The sequence below is a fragment of the Marmota monax genome, unplaced genomic scaffold, assembly GCF_021218885.2.
Source record: "Marmota monax isolate L192 unplaced genomic scaffold, Marmota_monax_Labrador192_F-V1.1 WCK01_AAM20220418_F8-fsc00024, whole genome shotgun sequence".
NCBI lineage: Eukaryota > Metazoa > Chordata > Mammalia > Rodentia > Sciuridae > Marmota > Marmota monax.
In genome coordinates this window covers 19,598,415-19,622,544 of record NW_026695224.1, presented here as the reverse complement: position 1 = coordinate 19,622,544, position 24,130 = coordinate 19,598,415, and the positions used below count along the sequence as shown (strand labels likewise).

At 52.1% G+C, this 24,130-nt stretch overlaps 2 protein-coding genes across 8 annotated transcripts in view; one reads left to right on the top strand and one right to left on the bottom strand.

Annotated features, from left to right (window-relative positions):
• Nucleotides 1–24,130, top strand: part of Agrp (agouti related neuropeptide) — a 54,603-nt gene that overhangs the window by 12,965 nt on the left and 17,508 nt on the right. Inside the window, exon 1 of one of the 5 annotated variants that reach the window (XM_058575984.1) lies at nucleotides 10,248–11,118. The exons of the other annotated variants lie outside the window; for them this stretch is intronic. The gene's annotated coding sequence lies outside the window, so the exon portion shown is untranslated. Of the gene's footprint in view, nucleotides 1–10,247; nucleotides 11,119–24,130 lie in introns of those variants that run through there. 5 annotated transcript variants of the gene reach the window in all.
• Nucleotides 2,425–11,248, bottom strand: Ripor1 (RHO family interacting cell polarization regulator 1). Of its 3 annotated transcripts, none has more exons than XM_046435317.2 (22): nucleotides 11,099–11,248; nucleotides 10,137–10,263; nucleotides 9,864–10,016; nucleotides 9,621–9,699; nucleotides 9,164–9,187; nucleotides 9,015–9,068; nucleotides 8,728–8,880; nucleotides 8,568–8,631; nucleotides 8,445–8,488; nucleotides 8,225–8,350; nucleotides 7,587–7,735; nucleotides 7,384–7,513; nucleotides 5,941–7,299; nucleotides 5,731–5,852; nucleotides 4,812–4,947; nucleotides 4,399–4,534; nucleotides 4,093–4,254; nucleotides 3,691–3,849; nucleotides 3,361–3,557; nucleotides 3,189–3,272; nucleotides 2,990–3,080; nucleotides 2,425–2,849 (listed from the first exon to the last, which is right to left on the bottom strand). In XM_046435317.2, exons 1-22 carry the CDS (start codon nucleotides 11,115–11,117, stop codon nucleotides 2,752–2,754), a joined length of 3,666 nt encoding a protein of 1,221 aa, XP_046291273.1. In that variant the 5' UTR covers nucleotides 11,118–11,248; the 3' UTR covers nucleotides 2,425–2,751. The 3 variants fall into 3 exon arrangements, with proteins under 3 accessions (XP_046291273.1, XP_046291275.1, XP_046291278.1); XM_046435319.2 differs by having other exon boundaries at nucleotides 5,731–5,849; XM_046435322.2 differs by lacking the exon at nucleotides 11,099–11,248 and having other exon boundaries at nucleotides 9,864–10,032; nucleotides 10,137–10,265.

Here is a 24,130-nt window from a genome sequence, read left to right as displayed (position 1 = left end):
ATATCAACTTCCTCCTTGCAAAACCCTGAAGACAATGGCCAAGGCTTGGCTGTGGCCTGAGTGGACTCAAATGATGGGGCACTTCTTAGTGTGTCCCAGTCTTGGAGGCTAACTTGTATTTGGGCTAACAGTCTCCATAGTACAGCTGGAAACAGGCTTTCCTTGCCCTGGTACCTGTTACTCTTGATGATGTCGTCAACCTCCCATCACCTGGGGCAGCAGGCTCCTTGAGTCCAAGGCAGCAGAAACAAGTGTGCATGACAGCAGGATAGGAATTGGAGAGTGTGCTTTTCCCTATGTGAAGGCCAGTGGGAGGCATCCATAGGGATGTAGGAGGACAGGAAATACTCCTGTCCTTCACCATGTCATAGACCAGGGCCTAAGCCTGAGCAAAGGAGGCCTGACTTCCAATCACAGATGGATAGAGGTTGAATGGTTGTTCTGGGGTTGATCCATGTTGCTCTGAGCAAGCAAGACTTACAGAGACCTCAGGGTCTGTACCGTGTTTGTCTTGGTCTTTATAGTTCTTCACTTGGCTGTGTTCACAGTACCCTAATTCTAGCTCCTGCCTTCCTGGACTTTCACACCGACCCTCAGCCAGAGCTAAAGACCAGGCTCTGGCCTCTGGACCCTCCTCGTAGAGGGGTTCTTTTCCTTCCTAACATTGGAGAGCAGGGATTTCTCAGCAACAGTCCTAGTTGATTACTGGCTGACATAATGGCATTTTTCCATCCTCCATTTTTGGCCCAGGCCCTGCCCTGTTCTGTTTTATGGATTGAGCTGTGAGCTTGTGCCGGCCCAATCATTTCATGTACACTTTCCCAGGACCTGGTCAGCTAGTGTTTGCTCCCTTTATTCCTTTTTTTTAAGAACTTCTTTTTCCATATCTTTATTTTTTATTTATTTTTAATGTGGTACTGAGGATTGAACCCAGTGTTTCACATGCTAGGCAAGCACTGTACAACTGAGACCCAACCCAGCTCCCTTTATTCCTCTTCCTGCTATACCAGTAGGCTTCTTGTGAGGCTTCAAGCCTGAGAGGCTTCTAGTGATGGTTCAGGAACTGACCCTTCTGCAAAGAGTCCATGGGGCAAAGCTGTAATCAGCTTTGGACACTGACTTGGTCTTTATGGCTTGATTGCCTTACCCCAGCTGACTACCCAAAAAGCTGAACTAGACTATCTCATCCATGTCACCCTTCATAGTTACAGAGGGAGCAGAGCTGGGCCGATGTATGAAGACTGTTGTCTGCCTGCCCCCACCCCTACTAGCCTAAAGTGAGCCACCTGCGTTTACACACAGGTGTTTCCTGTGCGCCTTCCTGTTGCCGTTTTTTTTATTCCCCCCCCCCTGCTCAATGTGGCTTCCCCAGCAGGTGGTTAAGGCCCCAACCAAACCTCTTCATACACTGCTCTAAAGCACTGGGGGGTAGGGCTTCTTAGGGATCTGGGTCAACCTGTACCTCCCCACACAACCGTTGGTACCTGATTGGCTCTTCCAGAGTGCAGGCACACATGTATTCCCTGCGACACTTGAATGCACATGTTGTGACATAAATGTGCTCCCACAACAGGCACTGAGACACCAGAGTGGGCTCAGGGAGGGAGAGGCCCTGTCCATGCACTATCTCCTTAGCCGTGGATAGTGGAAGTTCTGAAAGGAGACAGGAAAGGATAGAGGGTATATTTCTCCACTTGGGTGTGGGTCTCCCCTCTTTGGAACATACCTGCCATCCGGTAGTCTCACTCCATCCTTCCACAGGTTCTTAACCTCCTGGGTTAACACATTCATGTACCAAGCAACTCTAGGGTTAAGGAACTACCTTCCAGGAGCCCTGCTTCCTACACAGCACAGATCTGCCATCTGTTGGAAGCCACAGGGTTCAGCAAATTTGTTATTACAGAGAATGAGGCAGCCCAGGGAGGGAAAGGACTTTGTCCTGGGTGACAGGACAGACATCTGGGTCTCCAGCCTCCCTTTGGCAAGATTCTCCTCTCCCTGGCTCCCCAGTCTCCAGTAGGTACACTTCTCTTCCCAGAACACCCAGAAGCCTGGCATCCACTGATGCAGCTCTGCTGCCCCCTCGTGGTCTGAAGTGCAGTCACATCATGCAGGTTTTTCCTGCCTGCTTCCCTTTTGCTCCCTGGCCACATATGTTCCCAGGACTGGCACCCTTTGGGCCTCTCTGAGCCAACTCCACAGCTCAGCTCCACCCACAGCTGTTGTTCCTAGGCCCAGCTGCAGGCTGAGCCTCTTTAGCAATGCTTTCTACACTCTTCCCCTGCTCTCTTCCCCAAACCCAGTTCCCAGCCTCTGGGCTTTCTTCCACCAGGATTTCCAGGGCAAGTATGAATGCTGTTGTCACAGCTGGAGTATGGACACACCATTGTCAGGAAGGGCATGTCAGAGGGTCAAGAGTGCATGTAGGAAAGATTTTTTTTTTTAAATTTTATTTTCTGTAAAACTCTGTAAATAAAATACAAAACCAAGGGATGTGGTGAGGCAGAGGCAGGGTAACCAGGCCCTGGACACTCTGTGGCAAGGGATGTGCTGAGCCGAGGCTGGGAGGCACTTGACTTCGGGCACTGACTCTACCAACCCCAAGGGCAACAGAAGAATATATTAGATTTTCATTGATAGGAATCTGTGGGGAGGGAGGGGTTTCTGGAGCCAGCCCTCACCCACCCTGCCAGTGCCTGGTGAGCCCTGAAAGTAGGGGCAAGGAGCAGTAGGAGTATGTGTATGGAGAGTTTAGAATGCTGTACTGGCCATGCTGCTGGGCCCAAAAATTCGGGGCAGGGCATCCAGTGACTCTTCCAACCGTCGGTGAGCAGACTGTCCTTCTTCCCCTGTAATGCATGAGGATGAGATCAGGAGTGGCCCTAGACTCATCCTGTCCCTTCCATCTCCAGCCCTATCTCACCCTATTCCCATGAGCTAAGATGTCCCAGAATCCACCTGACCCACATCGTCCATCTCCTAGCCTTACCACACTGCTGCAGGCTCTGACGGGCAGCTTCCCTTACAGCTTCTGTGTCTGTTTGGCACAGGTACACCAGGGGCTCAATGCCCTCAGGAGCCTATCAGGGAACAGAATATCAAGGCGGGTTCAGTGAAGCAGGTAGGAAGGGCCCAGGGGTGGGGGTGCCAGAGGGGAGAGAAAAGGTGGATGGGTTGTCAGGGTTCACCTTGATACAGCCCAGGGCCAGGCAGCCAGCCACTCGGATCTGTATATCTTCATCTTCAAGCTGATCCAGGAAGCACAGGAGGGCCTGGGCAAGAGCAGGAAAGCAGATTTTATCAGATAGTGGGAACCCAGGACCCTAGTCCTTGCCTTCAAGGAAGCCCTGCACGACTCACCCTTTCCCGGAAGGCAGGACCCAGGGACAGGCTCCGGAGCTGGGTACTGACAGCAGCCATGACCTTGTTGTTGCCATGGACAAGCAGGGAGCTGAGGGCCCGAAGCCCATCCTTTTGCAGACGCCCCTCTGGTGCCAATCTTAGGGCCTTCAGCACAATAGCCTGGTCATCAGAGTTCAGATTCCGCACCAATAATACTGAAAGAAGGAAGGAAATGGAGAGTTGGGACAAGGTGGCAAGACAGGAGCTTCCTAGGATCAGAGGCCTTGTTCTTAAGTCTCATCCACACCCTCAGATACACCCATTTTGTGATCAAGGCCACTGCCTCACCCTCCTCAGCAGTCTCAGTTACATAGGTCTCCATGGAAGGGCTGTCCAAGGCTTCCACATAACTCCAGAACTGGAAGACAGTGAGCTGCTCCCCAAGGCTTGGTTGGGGCCTCCTGGGCAGTTTCTGCCCCAGGGCATCCTCCAGGAACTTCACACACACTGTGGAAGGCAGTGCCACAGTCAGGATGGGTCCAGGCTTTTAGTAGCAAAAGAATGCTCCTATCCCATGCTCACTTGCAGAGTCTCCCTGCCTGCACACCCTAGCCACATGGGCACAGTCCTTTGTTATTTCTCCCTAGCACTCAGCTCATATATCTGTTTGGGTTGACTTGGCCTTCCCTGAGGTCTCTGTCATCAGGGAGCCAAGGAAGGACAGAAGGGGCAGGTAGACAGCCCACTCACCAGCCTCAGCTAAGCCTGGCTGGCGCAAGGAGAGACGGGCACCATACTGGCTGCAGAAGGTGAGGAGCACCCGCTCCACAGGGCAGATGAAGGGGCTGAGTCCCTCTGTGCACTGGTCCCAGAAGGCCAGGAAGCCGGGCCGAGAGGCTGAGAACTGTACCACTGTCGGGAGGTGGAAGGTAGGGGGTAGGAAATCATCAGCAACAGGGCAAATGGAGGAGGGTGCAGACAGACATGTAGATAGGAGTGGGGTAAGATAGGAGCTTCAAGATGGGCACCAGAGCTCAGGTGCATAAGGGCCCTTACCATCTTGGGCAGAGGTGGCAGGGATCTCCCATAGCCTGCTAAGCTCGCATACTGCCTCAAGCACTCGGGCTTCCCGCAGCAGCCGCTCCAGGGCCCATGCCTCCTGGCAGCGAAGGGGCCCAAATGTGCCCAATTTCTGAAGAACAGGGGTGGCTGAGTAGTTCAGACCCTGGGTACAGCTTGGGAGAGATGGAGTCCAGGGACTACAAGCAGAAGCATGCATTGGGAGAGACTGGGAGGTGGGGAGGGAAAACAGAATGTGGGAGGTCTTCCATTCAGCAAGAGCCAAATGCCAGAATCTTGGGACATTAGGGTATGGAACTCAGAGGAGGCAGAGAGGACCAGGATTAGAGTGCAGGCTCTCTGGAACAAGGAGTACAAGGGAAGGGCAGAGGAAATAACACTAGCCTCACCAGTAGGAGGCGGCTGCAGTGGTGTAGATGCTGGACCAAAGCAGCATCCAGAGCTGGACACCCCGTGCTGAGGGGACAAGCACTGGGTGAGTCTGAGCTGTCCTCAGCCCCAGCCTCCTGGTGGTTGCTTGGAGGCCTGAGAGAAAAAAATGGGGTCAACCCCCCCAAAAGCAAACATCACCATCCGGTCACCAGTTTTATTAAGCTCCTCCCATCCCAGAATGAAAGAACACAATAATGCGCAGACAAGACAATTGGTAAGTTCGAGGAGGAAGGGGCTGCAACCAGCAGGAAGTAGTAGGGTTGTCAGTTTGCCCTGTGGCACCTCCAACTAGGACCCCAGGGAGCTGCCAGGGTTGGGATGGGCAGAAGTAAGGTGGAATGGTTTATAACATGAGAACTGTAAAGGGTGCACGGCATAGGGCCAGAACCTGGGAGGGAGGAGGGACTGGGAATGACTCTCAAACCAGAGTTGGTAGGGTCACTCCAGGACTGAGAGCTGAGGGATTGGGACCTCCAGGAGAGTTGGGATTGAGACAGAGAGGACCGATGCTGGATCATGCAAGGAATGTAGGGATGCACTGAAAGAGCTCCTTCAGAGGGTAGATCCAAGGTGAAGCCAACAGAAAGAGGAGGGGCAGGAGGCTCACAAGCTGATGGGGACCGATGGGGGAGGGACTCATTGCAGAGATGAGGAGCTGGATGGCCAGAAGCACTGGAGATAGATGGGGTTGGAGACATGGGCATCAAGGACACACATGAGATATACATGGGAGGAGTGATCACAGCTGCCAACAAATCCATCCTCATGCACTCTACCTGGCCCCACTTCACTTGTTCCCACATCTGCTCCTCCACCTGACATAGCCTTACCTCTTCCCCTTCATCTCTTTCCTCTCATTAGCCCCCACAGTCTTACCTGTCCCCAGGACCATCATTGTCTTCATCTTCATCTTCATTGAGGAAGCTGAAGCTCTCCAAGGCATGCTCCACAGTGATGCTGAGACTGGAGGCTCGGCTACGAGTCAGGCCTTGTCTCTGCTAGGGTAGTAAAGCAGGTCAGAGCTGCTGCTACTACCTGGCTGCCCTCCCTGTGCTGCCCCAGCCCAGCTAGCCCAGCCCTCCTTACCAAAAGCAGACTCTCCAGCCGAGTCACCTCCTGCTCCAAGCCCTGCAGCTCTGGAAACTGGCCACGATAGTCATCCAGAGTAGCCATTACAGCCCCCAGGGCTTCCTCCAGTCTCCTGTCCCCAGTCCCTTCAATTGCCCCTGGGACTGAGGCTTGAGTAGCTGTGACTGGGCTAAGTTCTGAATGCTGGGGTATAGGAGCTAAGGGTGAGGGAGGGGAGCTTAGGTTCTGAAGGATGGGCTCTGGGGGATCTGGGGCAGGGCTTATGAGAGGTTTCCAACCAGAAGAGACAGGACTTGGGTAGTAAGTGCTGGAGGCTATGGGTTTTGCCTGAATACAGGGAGTGGAGGCTGAGTAGCTACAGGGGTTAGTTCCTGAGAGGGTGACATCTGTAGAGAGGGTGGGAAGTATAGCAATGTCCCCAGAAGTGGAAGAGTTTACAGTTGTAAAGGTGGAGTGTGTGGTTTGGACTACTGGGCCCATAGCATTGCAGGTAGGACTTGTAGTGGTGTGAGTTGACATTCTGGCTTCGTTTGTGGGGCTTGCAGTGGTATGGGTGGGGCCTGCAGTGGTATGGATAGGACTTGTGGTAGTATGGGTAGAGCTCGTAGTGGTATGGATGGGACTTGGAGTAGTGTGGTTCCACCCTGCCATGGTCTGGGTTGGGCCTGTAGTAGTGGGGATACAGCCAGTAGTGGTGAGGGTAGAGAGCAATGGCTTGGTGGTAGAACCTATAGTAGTGGACATGAAGCTTGGAGCACTATTGATAGGGCTTATGGCACTACACGTGGAGTTTATAGTGGTATGGGTGGGGCTTGGCAGCTTAGAAGGGCTAGAATCTGTGGCCTTATGAACTGAATCTCGATGTTCAGATGGGACAGGGTCTATAGATGTGGACACGGGGCTGGTAGTACTAAAAGTGGGGCTTGTGGCAGAATGGCCAGTGTCTGGGACAGAAGGAACACAATTGGGGCACTCCTGGGTGGGATCTGGGTGTATGGGTGAGCTAGGCCCTAGGGTTAGGCTTTCTGAACCCCCAGCCTCCACTGAAGCCTCAGCTAAGGCAGCGTCCACACTGGCCTCACTGATGTGGCTCAGAGTCCGGCTATAGGGGGCATGCCCATTGGCTAAAACTGGGGCCATGGCCCCCACCTCATCCATAGGCCCAGAGCTGAGGGTCTCAGGCCTTCGGAAGGCAACTTGGATGGGCAGAGGTTCAGGCTGCTGCATCAGGGGCCTGGGGGCTGATGAGTGGCGAGCAGTGCCTGAGAGCTGTGGGCTAGATGAGTCATCTGAAGATTCAGATGACAGGGACCATGCTGTTCCATTCTCCAGTTCCTCCTGCCGCCTTAGCATATTCTAAGAGAGAAGGAAGAACATTTCAGAACCATCCCAGAAAAGCCTCTGGGAAATGAAGAGGCCTAAGTCTGGACTGTGACTCACATAGAAGGCCTGCTCCCGAAGTGAGGGTGTGTCTGGTGGGCTCTGGCTATAGGTGGAGAAGCGCTTGGTGACAGTGGAAGCTTTGTTGACAGTAGAAGCAGCAGAGGGCTGGTCATCCTTGTCGAAGGGGCTGAGGAGGAAGAGGCCGTTAGCAGTGCCACAACCCTTCTGGTCCTGCCCCTAAGACCTTTAGCTCCACCAACCTCCATGTGACTTCTAGGCTGAGTTTGATGGTGCCAAGGTCATTGATGTCCACAGCTACAACCTGGGGCAGGGCAGCAAACAGATCCTTGGTTTCACAGGAGACACTGCCCACAATTACATGGTTGGCCAGGCCCTTCAGTTCTGTCACCTGTAGCCAAGAATGTACAGTGGGATCACAGGGATGCAGGGGCCATGAGTTCCTGGTAATCAGAGATCTGCATATGTGTAGATGGTCACAGGGTCATGGGGCCATGAGGATTGGAATTCTCAGGGTCATAGAGCCATGGAGGCTTGAAGCAGTCTGGTAACATGGAGATAATAAAGATCTGAGTTGGTAGGGTCATTGAGATCATGCGAGTCATAATCTCAAGGGGGCTCAGGGGATCAATATTCAGAGTCAGAAGATCATGAGGCAGTTATAGGATCAAGGAGACCACGAAGATAGAAATCACGAAGATTGTTCTCAATGACACAGAGATCATCACAGGGTCATGAAAGTTGAGGGGTCATACATTCACAGAGCCATGGAGCCATGAGGACATCACAAGGGTAAGGGTCTCAGGAAGATTACAAAGGGGTTCACAAGGTCATGAAGTTTACAGAACCACAGTGTCCTAGATACTGGTAGAGAAGTCACCTTGATGGACAGGAATTCTGTGAGCAGAGGAAGAAAGACGGTTTCTTCACTGTCCCACACCTGCTTTCCACTACCCTCAATGCGGCCCCGTAGTTTCCAACGCTGACGGCCATATTTCATGCAGATCTGAAGAAATAGGCAGGATGAAGCAACCCTTGGAGTTGCAGAGATGCAAGAGCCATGACCTCCATCCCCCCGCCTCCCCTGGGCATCCTCATACCTCATACTGATCGCCTACACACAGCCTGGCAAAGCCGGCCAGCCCTGGGAGTAAAGGGAGAATTAGATGTGCCATGTTGAGCATACTCCCTCCTGATTCCCATCTGCCCCCACAATTTAGTACCTTTCATCCGGAGATGAAACTCGCCCAGCTGTGCCTCCAGCTCGCTCTCCAGCATACACATGCTCTGGGAGGAAGGGGTAGGGACAGGAGGGAATGAAGAATCAATCCCTCTCACCAGCTCTGCCACACCCCATGCCTACTTCAGTGACTCCTCTCTCACCTCTGTATACTCTCGATGTCCCCGGGTGGCCTCAGCTAGGCTGTCCCGGGCCTCTCGGCTCCCTGGAGATCCAGTGCTATAGGCACGGACCATGTTGTAGGCACCATCCCGGAGACGCCGCTGGACACAGTATGCTTCATAGAGCTCATCGATCTGGGAAAGTGAGGGGGGAACTGAGAATCATTACTGGGGTTGCTCACTCAGAGACTTGCACCCTGCCCCCAATTTCCCTATGCTGCCCCAAACCCACTCCCAAAACCCATTCTGCACTCATGCTGCACAAGTACCTTGCTGGCATGGAACTCCAATCGTCTCAGGAAGCGTTCAATGGACTTGACTTGCTGGGGGAAAGGTGGGTCAGGAGGGCCCATAGGCCCAAGGCCCCTTCCCCTCTCCATGAGCCAACCCCTTCCAACACTATTCTATATTCACTCACCTTGTCCAAGTCATATAGAAAGCCCTACAGAGAAAAACAAGAAGAGGTATTTAGGAGGTATAACGAGGACTACACCAGGGGCACTTGCCCACCCAGACCTATCCTTCAAGACCCAGCAGAAGCATTCCCTCCTCTGCAAGCTTTTCCTTTTTCCCCAGGAAAAAACCCTGGCCCTCCCCTTACTACTATTACAACATATTCTCCTCTTGTCCTGTCTGTGGGGATCCAACTTCTCCCACTGAGAGCTTCTATGAGCAGCACTGCTCTCAAGTAGAAAGTGTGCACAGCAAAGAAGTTTGGAAAAATGCCCTCGGCCTGTCCTAATACTCCCTTCAACTCATACCTGGACATAGTTACCGCAGAAAATAGCCCAGCTGTCACACAGGCTGGCCCTGCCCAGCCCTCACAATGGCAAAGGCAAAGGGCATTAGTCCAGAGCATCCCTACCATCACTCACCAGACGGGAGTTCCTCTTGGACTCCTTTATCTGCCCCTGGAGTTTCTCCTGCTCTTGCTGGTGCACTTCCAAGTAGGCTCTAGAGAAAGAGGTGACAAGAGTCAACTCACTTCTCCAGTCTCTAGCTGCCTAAGGTACTGACAGTAGGAGAGGGTGCCGAACTGGGGAAATGTCTTACTAACACAAAGAGTTAGGGACTTGGGGAGGAATCCTAGGACAAAAGGTGGGAAGGGAGTTGCTTACGTCAGGCCCTGCTTAAGGGCAGCATACACCAGGTCCAGCCGCTCTGGCTGCGGCACCTTAGGGGCTGGGTGAGCAACAGAAAACATCCTGGACACCCGGGAGAGCGTTGGGGGCTTTCGTGGAGGCCCCGGAGGGTTGAAGACTTGGAAGTTCCTGAAGAAGAGGCTGCCTTAAGAAAAGGACAAGCAGGAGTCCCCCAAACCCTCACTACATACCCAGTCCCAATCCCATCGATTCTCTTGACCCAACCATTAATTCCCCTCCACTGCGTACCTGGGCCCGCGCTCGTGGCTGCCGAGGACGCCTGCGAAGGACTGGCTCCTATTGACCCGGGCACTGAGCAGGCGGCGCTGCGGCCGCACCGACAGGGACATCATGGAATGAGTCCTCGCGGGGCTCCCTAGGGATGGCGGGGGTGGGGTGTCCAGCACCAGTAGAGTCCCTGAAGCCCCCACCCTGCGGCCGAGTCCCAAGGCTGGAGGAGGTCCTTCCAGTCACCAGGTACAGCCCCAGGGGGCTCCTGCCTTGGTCTTCTTAGCCCGCCGGTCCCCGCTCTAATGACAGGGCAGCTGCGGGCGACTCAGCCTCGGACTCAGCGTGGCCTCGGCTCGGCCCCCACTTCCTGCCATGGTGCGGACTCCGCCTGCCCCGGGGCAGGAAGGTGGGGTCGCGCAGGGACCCTCCTCCGGCTGGGAAGGGGCAGGAAAGGGGCGGAGCGCGCAAAGAATGTGCGGAAGCGCCTGTTTACCCGAGGGCGGGGCGGCCTCTCCAGCCCTGCCCCTGATCGCCCCCCGAAGTGGACCCGAGAGCTAGTGCCCCCACCGCGAGAGGCCAAGGGAGGTTACGGGGCGGGGCAGGGAGAGCCCTGTGGAGCTACCGGACAGGCCCGGCCGGCGCGGGCCTGGCTGCTGCGACTCCTCCGTCCAGAGTAAACTGCTCCCCTAGCTCCCACCCGCTCCCAGGCGCTGCGACGCCAGGGCCTCGGGGCTGGGTGCCGGGGGTTTCCCAGAGTGGGGGGCAGTTCTGAGAAGTGCCCCGCCTCCTTCACTTTCCTGTGGTGGCTGAAACCTGGAAACTGAGTCACGGACGCACCCCTTCACCCTTGCCTTTGGCAAGGAAGGATCCTTGGCAAATCCCACCCGCTCCGGCGAAACACGCAACCCCTGGCCCCCAGAATCTGGCCTGCATCCAACGTGGCCAACCCCGAGACTTCGCAGCCCCAGGCTGGGTCCTACCTTTCTTCTTGGCGCTCATGGTAAGTATTAGACAGTCCCCGTCCCGCGCTCCTTCCCCGCGTCCCTGACCGCCAGGGCCACTAGGTGCGGGCCCCACTGGGCTCCGCGCTCGCTCCCCGCCGCTCTGGCTTGGCTCCTCTCGTCGCCTCCCCCCGCCCAGTTCCTGCCGCCTGACTCAACCCGCCGGGATGGGGCGGGACCGGCCGAACTAGGGGGGCACCAGGCCTCGGCCCGCCTGGTCTCTGGGAGTGGTGACCTGGGGGAGAGGACTGACGAGGCTTGGGGTCAGGAGTGCGTGTGAAGGGAGTTGAGCATGAGGATGGATAGAATGAGGAGACCGCTGGGGACAGTTAAGACTAGGTAGCTCTAGCTGGGCGTGGTGGCGCTCTCCTCGCAATCCCAGTGGTTCGGGAAGCTGAGGCAGGAGGATCGAGCATTCAAGGCCAGCCTCAACAATTTAGGAAGACCCTGTCTCAAAATAAAAAATAAAAAAGGCTGGGGATGTGGCTCAGTGGTTAAGCGCCCCTGAGTTTAATTCCTGGTACCCCACAGCTAGCACCAAAAAAAAAAAAAAAAAAAAAAAGTAGGTAGCTCTAAGAGTGGCTGTTGAGGGCTGTGGAGTAAAGTCAACATACAGAGGGCTGAAAGGGGGGTTCTAAGTGTGTGAAATGTAGAGAGTTGGGCGTGGGGGATTCTGACCGGAGAGACTGCCAACGGAGGGTGAAGAGTAAAGTGCTGAATATGAGAGATCTGGAAAGCTGAGTAGAGAGAGGGGCTGAAAGTGTGGGACTAGATTAACCCCATATTATATGTTACTTTCCCAAGAAGGAGGTGGAAAAGGAACTGGGTGCAAGAATCCCACAGCCCCCTGCACCACTACCACTCTGTACCCATAAGATGGGTGCTCAGTCTGGGCACTCCTCTTAAGCCCAAGAAAGAGGATCAGGTCCTACTCCCCCATCCAGGGTCTTGTCTCTAGCCAGAGCTGCATCCTAGGGCTGAGGCCCTGGCCTTCTGGTCCCCAGCTCATGGGCCCCTTAGGCTCTGAATTCCCTTGGTGCTTGCTCCCAATATCTCTTTCTTGACTATCTTTGTCCACCTCCAGTATGGATAGAGATCACCATGTCAAGGGTCCATTGGATACCCCATCCTCTGACCATGGAGGGGCTGGATGCTTCCTACTCCATAAACACTCCTGCTTCTTAGGCCCCATTCTGCCACAATGTGTTTACTTTCTCACCCAGCCCAGGTTGGGTTCAGGAGTCTGAATATGCAATAAATCCATCAATCCCCTTACAGATTCAGCTATAAGAGGTCCAAGGACCCCAGTTCAGGAAATGCCATCCTCTTCTACTACCTTGGAGACTGGGTACCATGCACCTACTGGTGATCTATGCATTCCCACAGATTGTCCACCCAGCCAACATTGACCATTCTGCTCCTTTCGGCCATCTCCTTGGGAACACCCCAGCCTTATCATCTGCTCTTGAATGCCCCTTTCCTAAACCACATCCACATGTCCACAGCCTCCAAGCTCTCTCCATCACTCTCATTTCACCTGCTTTTTACCTGAGACCTCTGGTCCCTTGAGCCCTTAGCTCATTTATTCGGATATTCACTAAGTGACATACTTGAGCCAAGTATGTGCCAGTCACTGGAGATACAGCCTAGAATTTCACAGACACCACCCTGCATGAAGCTCGAAGTCCGCCTCTGCTTTCTTTCTCTCTGCCAGCTCCCTCCTACCTTCTCTATCTTCATTGCATACCCTCCTCCCAGCCTGCATCTACTGCCATCCTTCCATCACTTGCCTGCTGCTACTATCCTCAGCACTCTGTGCCTCTATCCTACCTCGCAGAAACTAACCCTGGCAACCCAACTCCCTGTCTTTGCTGCACCAGCACACAGCCTGGAGGGAGCTGCCAAAGGTCTTGGCAAAGCAGGCTGGCTCAAACCACAGAGCAATTCTCAATCTCAGTCAGTCCTTATTTCCCACCTGGTAAATCCTACTGTATGACCCAAGTCTCTTTCTCCCTTCTCATAGAAATGAGTGTTTCAGATTTTCTCCACATGTCTCCAAGCTCAAGTCACTCCCACATGAAGTGAAAACAACCCTGGAAACTATCCAAGTGTCCATAAATAAACAACAAGAATTACTATATACCAAAAAAATGAAAATATACCATTTCATGCAGCAATATGGGTGAATCTTACAGTGAGTGGGGGGAAAAGGCACAGAGAGATCTTATGTATGATCCCCTTGATAATGAGGTTCAAAAACAGGCAAAAGTAATCTATATTGACAGACATCAGATTGTAGTTACCCTTGGATTGCTGTGTCTGGAAGGTGGCACAAGGGGTCTTCCAAGGTATCGGCAATGTTCCATTTCCTGCTCTGGGTTCTATTTCCTGATTCTATGTGGGCATATTTCTTTGCAAAAAAATGTATCAACTGTACACTTAGGACATATATACTTTCTCTCTCCCTTCCCTCTGTGTGTGTGTCTATGTGAATATTAAAAAAAAACAACAACAAAAAAACAAGGTTTCACTATGTTTCCCGTGGTTGAATTCCTGAGCTCAAATGATATTTCTGCCTTAGCCTCCTGAGTAAGCTGGGACTAAAGGGAACATGCCACCATACCTGACTACTTACTGTATGTATGTATGTATGTATGTGTATATATATATATATATATATATATATATATATATATATATATTTGGATTTAATAATAAAGTTGGATTTATATGAATAATATAAGGGCTGGGGGAATAGCTCAGTGGTAAAGTATGTGCTTGCATACTGAAGGTCTTGGGTTTGATCTCCAGCAGCGCCTGTACACACTCACAGGTAAATAAGTAACTACAAAACGAAATAACCTCCTGTGGACCTTGTGTCTCCTTCCAGCTACCCCATTCTTCACCCCATCTCTCCTCTCCTTTCTAAGCAGAATTTCTGGAGAAGCAGTCCACCACACTTGCTTACTACTTTTCTCACCCTGGTCCGTGTTCTCCACCCTTCCCTGACTGGTCCAGACAAGGTTACCAGTGACTTCCCTTTTGTTGAATCAATCCAGTGTCTAATGTTTAGTCCTTATTCTGCTTGATCTCAGCTAAAGCTTTTGACTTGGTGGGTCCTTTTCTCTTCTTTAAACCCTTTGTCCCCTTGAATTTCAAGAGGTAATAAACTCCTGGTTTTCCACTTTCTGCTCTGGCTGCATATCTTCTCTCTTTTTTTTTTTTTTTTGGTACCAGGGATTGAACTCAGGGACACTCCCCAACCATTGAGCCCCATCCCCAGCCCTAGTTTGTATTTTATTTAGAGAAAGGGTCTCATTAAGTTGCTGAGGCTGGCCTTGAATTTGCGCTCTTTCTGCCTCAGCTTCCCAAGTAGCTGGGATTACTGGTGTGCACCACCACACCCGGCCCAACTGTTCATTCTTTATCTAGTAACAACACTCTGTTCTGAAAATTTCAGTCACCTGGTAATGCCAAAAACCTTTTTTTTTTTTCTTCAGTGCTTTCCATATGCCAGATACTGTGCTTTACAGATACCATCTAATTCTGGCAACAATACTATTAATTTACTAGTATCAATTCTACTAACCCCATTTCACAGCTGAGAAACCTGAGGCTAACTGCCTCTGTGACTTCGTGCAAGACACTTCTTAAGCTTTGGACTTCAGATACCCCTAAAAATGAGGCTAATAATAACAACTGTTACCACTACCTTAGAGGGCTGCTGGGAAGACAGTAAGATAACTCCCTTGTGTAGGGAATGTTTGAGAAAGGGAGAATTGTATGTGGGGTAGGAAAGTTGGGGTAGATATCCTACCTCTCACTTTTAGCACACAACCATTGTGAACTGCTGTCATTATTAATTATTATTACATAGCTAGTAAGTGACAGAGCCAGGATTCAAACTCTATATCTTTAATATTCCTTTTTTTGGACTCTTGAGAAACATCCTCAGCTACCTCCTGCCCCAAAGTTAAAGCCCACACTCTTTAACATGACCATAAGGCCCTTTGAGGCCTATCTCCTCCCTGCCAATGCCCTGCCCCCCAGCAGCTGTGAATCCCTCATATCTGAAAGGTTCTTCAGCACCTAAGCAGCAGCCCCCATTGCTCCTGCCCTCTTCACTATTCTCAATCGAATCAACTCTTCCTTCTCCAGGTCTGACCCTCTAACTTCTTCCTCCAGAAAGTCTGCCTGGAGTTGGTTCCCCCTTCGGGGGCACCTCCATAGCTTCCTCTCTTTGACCCCAAGGCCACATAACTCAGTTGTCAGTTCTTCTTTAGGGTTGGTCTTTCCACCAGACTGAATCCTGTGGGAGCTGGCACCTGTCTGCTTGGCTTCTTACTGTAACCTCTTGGATCCTCCACCAAGGCCTCAGCCCCTGGGAGATGGAGGAGGGAGGGAGCTGAGTGGGGGAGCTAGGCTGCCTGAACACAGGATGAGGATCCTGACCTGTTGGAAAGGGGTCACCTATAGGAGAGTTGGGGTTGGCTCCGCTGCCCCACCTACTCTCTGTTACCATCAGCAAGTGGGGTACTGCTTCCCCTGAACTGGGGCAAGGTGGAAGGGCCCTGGGATTCTGTCTCAAGCATGCTGATTGTCCCACCAATTTTCTTTCTCTTGCTAGGGCTCTGCTGCCACCTGTACCCAAGTCCCACAGAAACGAGGTTGTGTAACTGCTGGTACAGACTCCCCCTTAATGACCATCAAAATGTATCTCTGACTGACCATTTCAGAGGGTGGATAGGCAGGATCTCCCCTACTGAGGGTGGATAGGAAGGACTTAACTCCTTGAGCTAAGGGAGGGGGGGCCATGTCAGCGGGTGAGAGCAAGGGTCTGAGTTCATGTCCTCCCTACAGTCTGGTCTAGACATGGGAAGGAACTCAGGTCCCAGGTCATGAAAGGTTAGGGGGCTTCCAGCACAGCCAGACCAGGGCAGCAGTGAATGGAACCCTGACCTGTCTGCATGACATCAATTATTGGCCCCCCAAAACCTCCTATAGCCAAGACTGGCACACCCTGTGGGGCAGAAGGTGCGGCCAGGCCACCGGCACTGCCCAGCTCTGTGGTATGCCAGGCCAGCAGCCTGCCTGGGAGTCCCCCGTCGAGCCCCGCCCCGCCGCAGGGCAGCCCCAGGCAGAGGTAAACAGATACTAAAAATAATCTGGGCCTGGGGCGGCTGCAAGAGAGAAGGGGGTCGCTCCTGAGTCTGCCTCTGTCTCTATGGCAACTGCCCCAAACCCGGCTGCTGACGTCATTCCGCAGCTGCCAACCAGAGCGTGTAGGGAAGAAGGGAGGGGGTGCTGCGCGGCCTGGGACCCCCCACCCCGGAACCGGGCGGAGGCGGCCTGGAGGCCTCACTTCCTGCCGGCCTCCTCCCTGGTCAGCTGGTCACATTCCCTGTCCCGCCGCACGCTGGGAGCGGGGCGGTCTCCCCCGAGCTTAGTCTGAGCCGCGGCGGGGGAACGGGGCCGCGGTGACTCACTCGCGCCCTCCCCGCCTGCTTTTCCACCTGAGCAGGACCCAGCCCGACACCCTGCGTGCAACCCTTACTCCCACCCAAGCCCAGACCCTTGGGAGGATACATCAGGCTTCTCTCTCCCGCCGCTGCCAACAGGACCCAGGACCCGTAGGGAATTTGCAAGAGGGAGCCATGCCAGTCCTTCTTGTTCCACTGGAGTATTTTATACTTTAATCCTCAATTTTCACACACTCACCACACCGTCAAATACTCCGAAGATGGATAGTGCCGAGGCAGAGATTCAGATCTAATTCCCGCTTCTCCCCAAACCGGCTGTGTGACCTTGAGAATGTTACTAACCTCTCTGGGCCTGCTTTTGCATCTGCCAGATGGTCATAACCCTCCTCAACAAGCCGTGCCTGGGCTGACTGCGGCAGGCCCAGGGCACAGCCCCACAGATAGTGGCCAGAGCACCGTTATTGTTATATTAGACTGCACACTGTAGGTGTTGGGGGTGGGGGGCAGCCTGGACACATCAGAAGTGGCTTGGAAAGGTCAGTAAGAGGGTCAGGCTTCAACCGGGACAGGAGGTCAGAAGGTGCTGAAGATGACTTAGCCTGGCCTCTAGCCCTAGTGAGCAGCCCCTTCCCCAAACCAGTTCTGCAGGGTGCCCAGGCCTGGCTGCTTGCCGAGTCCCCACAGCAACCTCCATTTCCAGGGTCTGTTCCAGGACCCCGCCAGGACGATTTTCTCCGGATTCATCTACGCCAGGTTTGGAAGGAGAGCACGGCCTCGGGCCAGGCTCAGTCACGGCGGTCCCCGCCTCAGAGCGGATTAGATCCTCCAGCAGGGCCAGGATAATTAGCTCATCTCGGAAGCCGCCTGCAATCCCCCTCCCAATAGATCAGCCTTCCCCTCCGCAAGGGCCGCGAGCTCCCAGAGAGCGCCCTACCGAGGCCCAGGCTGGCGCCTCGGCCCACCCTCCGGCCTGATCCATCCCAGGTCACCAGGGCTCCAGCCACCAGGGCCTTGCCGTGGGAGGCAAGGAGGCAGCGTCTGGCGCTGCAGTCCAGAAGGCGGCGGCTTTTGTGGAGCGAAGCTGTGTCCTTCGCGCCCGGGGGGAGGGGAGGAAAGAACAGCGCGCAGGGGTCCCAGGAACCAGGCAAGGAGGGACAGGGCCGCAGATCCCAGATCCAAGGGGCGGCGCCGGTGGGAAAAGCACCGGAACCGCCGCGCCCGCCCCCCTCCAGGGCTTCGGTCCCCGGAAACCGCGCGGACACTCACATGGCTGCGCTGGGCTGCGAGGACCTCGCGCTCTCGGTGCGCGCTAGGCGCTGCCCGGCCTGGTCGCGCCGCAGCTGCCGCTGTCGCCGCCGCCGCCGCCGCCGCCGCCTGCTCCTCCCGCCGCCCCGCCCCTCCCTTTGCCCGCTGGGCCCCTCCTCCGGCGCTCCCCCGGCTCCAGCACCCCTGGAAGCGCCCGCGGCTCGCTCCGCCCTCTCGGGTAACGGGGCAAGCTGGTGGCCCGCCCAGTCCGCCAGCTTGTAGGGAGAGGAGATCTTGGCAGACGCAAGGGCGTCCGCGGGAATGGGGTAGCTTTTTGGGAGCCACACGCAGATCTTAAAGTGGGAACGCTAAGGAACCCCTCCTGTTAGTTCCTCCCCAAGTCCCTACTGCTGTAGAGACCTTTCAGACCCGGTGTCTGTGGCCATCTGAAATGGGTCTAGTGCTGTTTGTGTTGGTTTTGGGGAAGGCGAGAGGAAGATTAGAAGCCTAGCTATTTGACACGTTCTGTGTCCAGACCCTGATCCCCATACGTCCCTGCTTTTCAGCCAGCCTCAGTTTCCCCACTGTGAGATCAGGCTGCCCTTTCTGTCATTGTCTGGCTGGTAAGCCTGGGCTCATAGCTAGATCATGCATTCACGGCTCATTGGGTTTTGGTTCCTGGAGAGTCGCAGGCTGTGCTCCTGGGGCATTGGTGGGGACCCTGACAGGATTCTTGTTTGCAGACTTGGGGCACATGTTGGCCATGGGGGTCAGAGCCCATCTTTCCTAAAGCCTTCACTGGCACGCTAGCTCTCCCCAGGAGTAGGTCGAGGTGGAGCTAAGAGCTGATCTCGCCCTCGGTTTAAAGGCTAGCTCCACTCTCCCACCCCTCCTATATTAATCAGACACAACTGACCTCCAAACCTGGGCACCCTGAGTCCCCACCCGTAGTCCTATTCATCTTTAGAGGCAAGTCAGGCATACCCAGAAGTGGCAGAGGAACTTTAAGAGGTTTTTTAATATCTGTCCCTGACCCATGTCCTGAGAGCTTTTTCTGACAATCCAGTATGGTAGAGAACCTCTGGGCACTGACATCCCCTCCATCCCAGGCTCTTACCAGAGACACCCCTCAGCCTCTCCCAGTTCTCCACTTCTCCCAATGCCCTCATCTTAGTCTTCTTTTCTCCAGAGCCCCATTCTGTTCCAGAGCCTTGGACCCACCAGTTCTCATGTTTGTCTAAGAATACCCTCTTTTTCCTTTGCCCTCATCTTTGCAAAGCACCATTTTTTTTTTTTGGCCAGGCCATAGACTGAACCTCATTGGAATTCTCAAAACTGGCACCAATTGGCCTCTGACCAACTCTAAAGTCACCTCCTCAGCAAAGCATCCTCCAAGCCCTTTCTTTGCACATCCCCTCCTCTTGCCACTCTCTGTACAGCTTCCAGTCAATTCCCTTCATGCCACTCACCAGGGACAGGCAGTAAACATACCCATGTGTGCTCAGGGGTTTGATTGTGGGTCTCTAAGTAACGAAGAGACAGGAACCATAGAAGTCCTTGACATTATTGTCCTGGATTATAGCAGAGATTCGGGAATTTTTGTTTCTTTTGCAGTACTGGGGATTGACTCAGGTGCTTTACCACTGCGTTACAACCCCAGACCTTTATATTTTCTTATTTGAGACAGGGTCTCTCTAAGTTGCCCAGGCTAGTCTCAAACTTGAGATCCTCCTGTCTGGGGTTACAAGATATGTGCCACCACACCCAGCAAGTGAGTGTTCTGTCATTCATTAATTCAACAAATATCTCCTGAGCATCTAAGGCTGGGCATACTGGTCATTGGAGTGACGGTGGCATAGAGCTATGGCTGTCCATATGCCATTGCCCAGGGCTCAGCAGAGCACTGTCTGAAGAACTCTTTCTCAGTCCAAAATTCTGGAATTCCTTTTCTAGAAAACACCCACATTTCTAATTATTATTATTATTATTATTATTATTATTGGTAGAGATCGAACCCATGCATGTAGGCCTCATGCATGATAGGCAAGAGCTCTAGGGCTGGGGATGTGGCTCAAGCGGTAGCATGCTCGCCTGGCATTCATGCGGCCCGGGTTCGATCCTCAGCATCACATACAAACAAAGATGTTGTGTCCGCCGAAAACTAAAAAATAAATATTGAAATTCTCTCTCTCTCTCTCTCTCTCTCTCTTAAAAAAAAAAAAGATATTATAGTATAGGTTCTGTACAAACTGATCTATATATAATCATTTAAAAAAAAAAAGAGCTCTATAATGAGCTACATCCCCAGCCCTAAAATCTCTATTTTTTAATACTTTTTTTTAAGAGAGAGAGAGAGAGAATTTTTTAATATTTATTTTTTAGTTTTCGGCGGACACAACATCTTTGTTTGTATGTGGTGCTAAGGATCGAACCCGGGCCGCATGCATGCCAGGCGAGCGTGCTACCACTTGAGCCACATCCCCAGCCCCTAAAATCTCTATTTTTAATGAATAATTCCTTTATTCTTCACAATCAGGCAGCCATTCGGTCCTGTGTCTAGCCACATCTCTCCATTGCCACAGCTCATACCAAGTCCTAGGCTGCTATCTGTTCTGGCCTTTCTGTCTCCACTTTGTCCCCAGAAGTTGATCTTCAACAGCAACAGTGATCTTTTAAATCAAGAACTGGATCACAAACCAGCATGATGGTACCCACCACTTGTAATCCCAGCAACTTGAGAGGCTAAGGTAGGAGGATCACAATGTCAAGGCTAGCCTGGGCAAATTGGTGAGAACTTGTTGGAAGAAAGAAAAGAATAGAGTGAAAGAAAGAAGATGTAGCTCAATGGTAAAGTGCCCTGGGGTTCAATCCACAGTACCACAAGAAAAAAAAATCAGATCATGTTATTGTTCTACAAATCATGAATGGACCATTTTGTTCTCCTGCTGAAGAGGCTTCAGTGGTTCCCTATTGCCCTCAGGGTAAGTCTAGACATTGATGGGGCCTCAAAGGCCCAAGATCTGGCCTGAGATGATCTCACCTCCTTATCTCCCACCTATTTTACACCTGGTCTGCCTTACACCAGCCTGCCTGTAACTTCCTGAACATTGTCCCTACGTTTTGGCTTCTGACTTTTCTCTGTGCCTCCCTTCTACCTGCAATGTTACTCCCCCCATTCTCTTGAAAAACTGCTCAAATGTGCCACCTCAGGGAACCTGTGTCCTCTTGAAGCACCCATCACTGCCTATTTTCCTTGTCTGTGACCAGAACCAGGCAAAAATGGGGCTGCAATGAATAGAGGGAACACCTTCAAATTCACCTGGCCCTCTCCCCCTGCCCGTGGTCTTGAGAGAGGGAGAGGCAGCATCTGAGGGCCAGACACTTTCCCAACAACTACTACCATGGATCAGAAAGGATACAGCAGAAACCCTTATACAGAGGAGACCCCTGAAGTTCAGGAAAGGCAGAAAGTTTCCATGGTGTTGTGGTTAGGAAGGACTGAGTCTGAGCTTCAGCTCAGCTCTCTGAGTCATCATCAGTTCAGCTCTGCCTGAGTCAGGCATTGCTCTCTGAGCACATCCTCCGCCTTATGCTGTGCTGGGAGCTGGGCACAGCAGGGAATCATGGGCACTTTTAACCTGGAGGAGTTCATATTCTTGGAAGGGTAGACTCAGGCCTGAGAAAAGTCCCTCTAACAGATGGCATAGGATGATGAGAGCCCAGTGAACCCCAGGTGCTCACACATGGTGCTGTTCCACTTTAGGAAGTCATGCAGTTCATTTCCCAAAACCCAGAAAACCAGAGATTCACCTCACCCTGCTCCATAGCCTCCATGGGATACAGCCCTCTGTTGGGCAGCTTCCCCCCAGCTTTCTGTGAAGAGAGAACAGAAGCCTGCTTCTTACTGTGGCTGTGGCTATATCATTCGCTCATTCTCCAGATATTCAGCAAGCATTTGTGGAATACTTGCTGTATGACACCAACGCTGGGGTGCCCAGAGGTGATGCTGCACTACACTCATTCCTGCTCAGGTGGCTCACAGTCAATCAGAAATGGTATGATTCCAAGTCTCTGTACCTTCTGTGTCACCAAAGCAGGGTGAGGGGAAGCTTGGGCCTAGGTGATGGGTGAATGCACCTTTCTTCAGTGAGGTGGAGGACCAGGTTATAGGGAAGATGACATAGTTTGAGCAGGTGGCATCTTAGGGGTCTGGGTACCATCCAAAAAAACATGTCTAGAAGGCAGCTGGACATGTGGATAAAGGAAAGAGTCTCCTGGAATGGAGACAGCTTCTGAAGGAGACAGTGGTCAATCATATGACCAAGAGGTCAAGTGAGATAGGACCAAAAGTGCCAGAAAACTAGGTTGATAGTGCACTTCAGTGTGTGGTGCGGGCAGAGGCATGTTTGAGAGGGCTAGGTGTGGGACTATAAGCCTGTACCCACAACTAATCTCCACCCTCCATCCCCCACCTGGACCCTACTTTCCGTCATGTATGTTAAAGGTCAAGTACCAAGATGCTGACCTGTGTTTAAGTCAAGGCTTTACCACTCCTGCTGTTCTTGGAGCCTCTTCTCCTTTCTGATGCTTTAACTGCACCCATCCATTCACTCATTGAAATTGCAAATTGAAGCTGGGCACCTTGGTACACACCCTCAATCCCAGTGACTCCAGAGGCTGAGGCAAGAAGATCACAAAGTCAAGGCCAGCCTTGGCAATTTATTAAGATCCTCAGCAATTTAGTGAGATACTGTCTCAAATTTTAAAAATAAATAAATAAAAAGGGCTGGCGATGTAATTCAGTGGTAGAGTGACCCTGGGTTCAATCCCTAGTATCACCCCTCCTACCACACACAAACAAAAATTCAAATTGAAGAGTCACTTCATCTCATTAATAACGAGAACAATGCAAATATAAACAAGAAAACACCCCTTTTTGGCCCTAGATTGGTAGTGATGACCAGGAGAGTAGGGATTGATTTGAGTGTTTCTGAGTAGTGTATTCAGTATATTTCAGGAAGTTAAGTGCAAATCTCCCCTTCATCCTGCCTTTCCTCCTTGAGAAATTTATCCCAAAGAAATAATTGTTCAAGCAGGAAAAGATTGGTGCCTGAGATGTTGATTACTGATTGTTTGACCAGGGCTAAATGGATAGCACAGCTTATCAGTGGGAGAAAGAGGGCTGAAAGTGTTTTTTTGATACTCTGAGTTACTCTGTTGCCATTAAAAATAGATGTCAGGCACATACTGAGCATCTACTCTGTGCCTGGCATTGTTCCAGATGCTGGGACACAGTTGTGGACCAGATAGGCAAAAACTCTGATCTCAAGAAGTTTATACTCTAGCCCAAAGAAACAATAAATGAATTAACCTATAGATAAGATGATTTCTTGGTTTTTTTGGGGGGGGGATTTAACTCAGGGGTGCTTTGCCACTCAGCCACATCACTAGCCCTTTTTATTTTTTATTTTGAGACAGGTTCTCACTAAGTTGCTTAGGGCCTTAAGTTGCTGAAGCTGACCTTGAACTTGAGATCCTCCTGTCTCAGCTTCTGAGCCTCTGGGATTACAGGTGTGCACTACTGTGTGCCCAGCTAGATAAAATGATTTCTGAGAGAGAAGAGCTGTGAGAAAAACAAGCCATGATAATGAAGTTTGGAGGGATAGAACTAGGGGCTACTTTTTCCAGGTGGTCAAGGAAGTCCTCTATAAGGTAGTAACATTGGAGCTGAGACCTAAATGACCAGGAAGCACTTGTGGAATGATCTATAGGAAGAATGTCCCAGTAAGATGAAACAGCAAGAGCAATGACAAGGAGGTAAGAATAGGTTGCTATATTCTAATTATGTAGGTTGGAGGAGATGGAAAGAGGTAAGGTCAGGTCAGGGTGGGGAGCAAGCATTTTATATCTATGAATATGGAAATGTGCTCAACACAATAAGCACAGTGGAGTGGAGAAGGCTCCAGCACTGCCTGTGTAGCACGAGTCTCTTCAGGTGGACCTGCATTCATTGGCCCTGAGTGCTGTCAGTAGTGACCATCCTGAGCATTGCAGTTTCACTTGGTTGGCTTTTCTTTGTCTTTACTTAAACTAGGGAAGATTTGCAATGAACATGGGATCATTGCAAAAGCAAAGCAACTTGGCCATTACATATTGGGGAATCTCCAAGTTGGCCTCTGCACTGGGAGGTGTAAACTTCTAGACCAGGTTGGCGGCTGGCTTCCCTGGGGACTCGCCCAAGAGTGGGCAGTCTCTGCCCTTGTCCCCACTGGTCTACCTTTGGCCT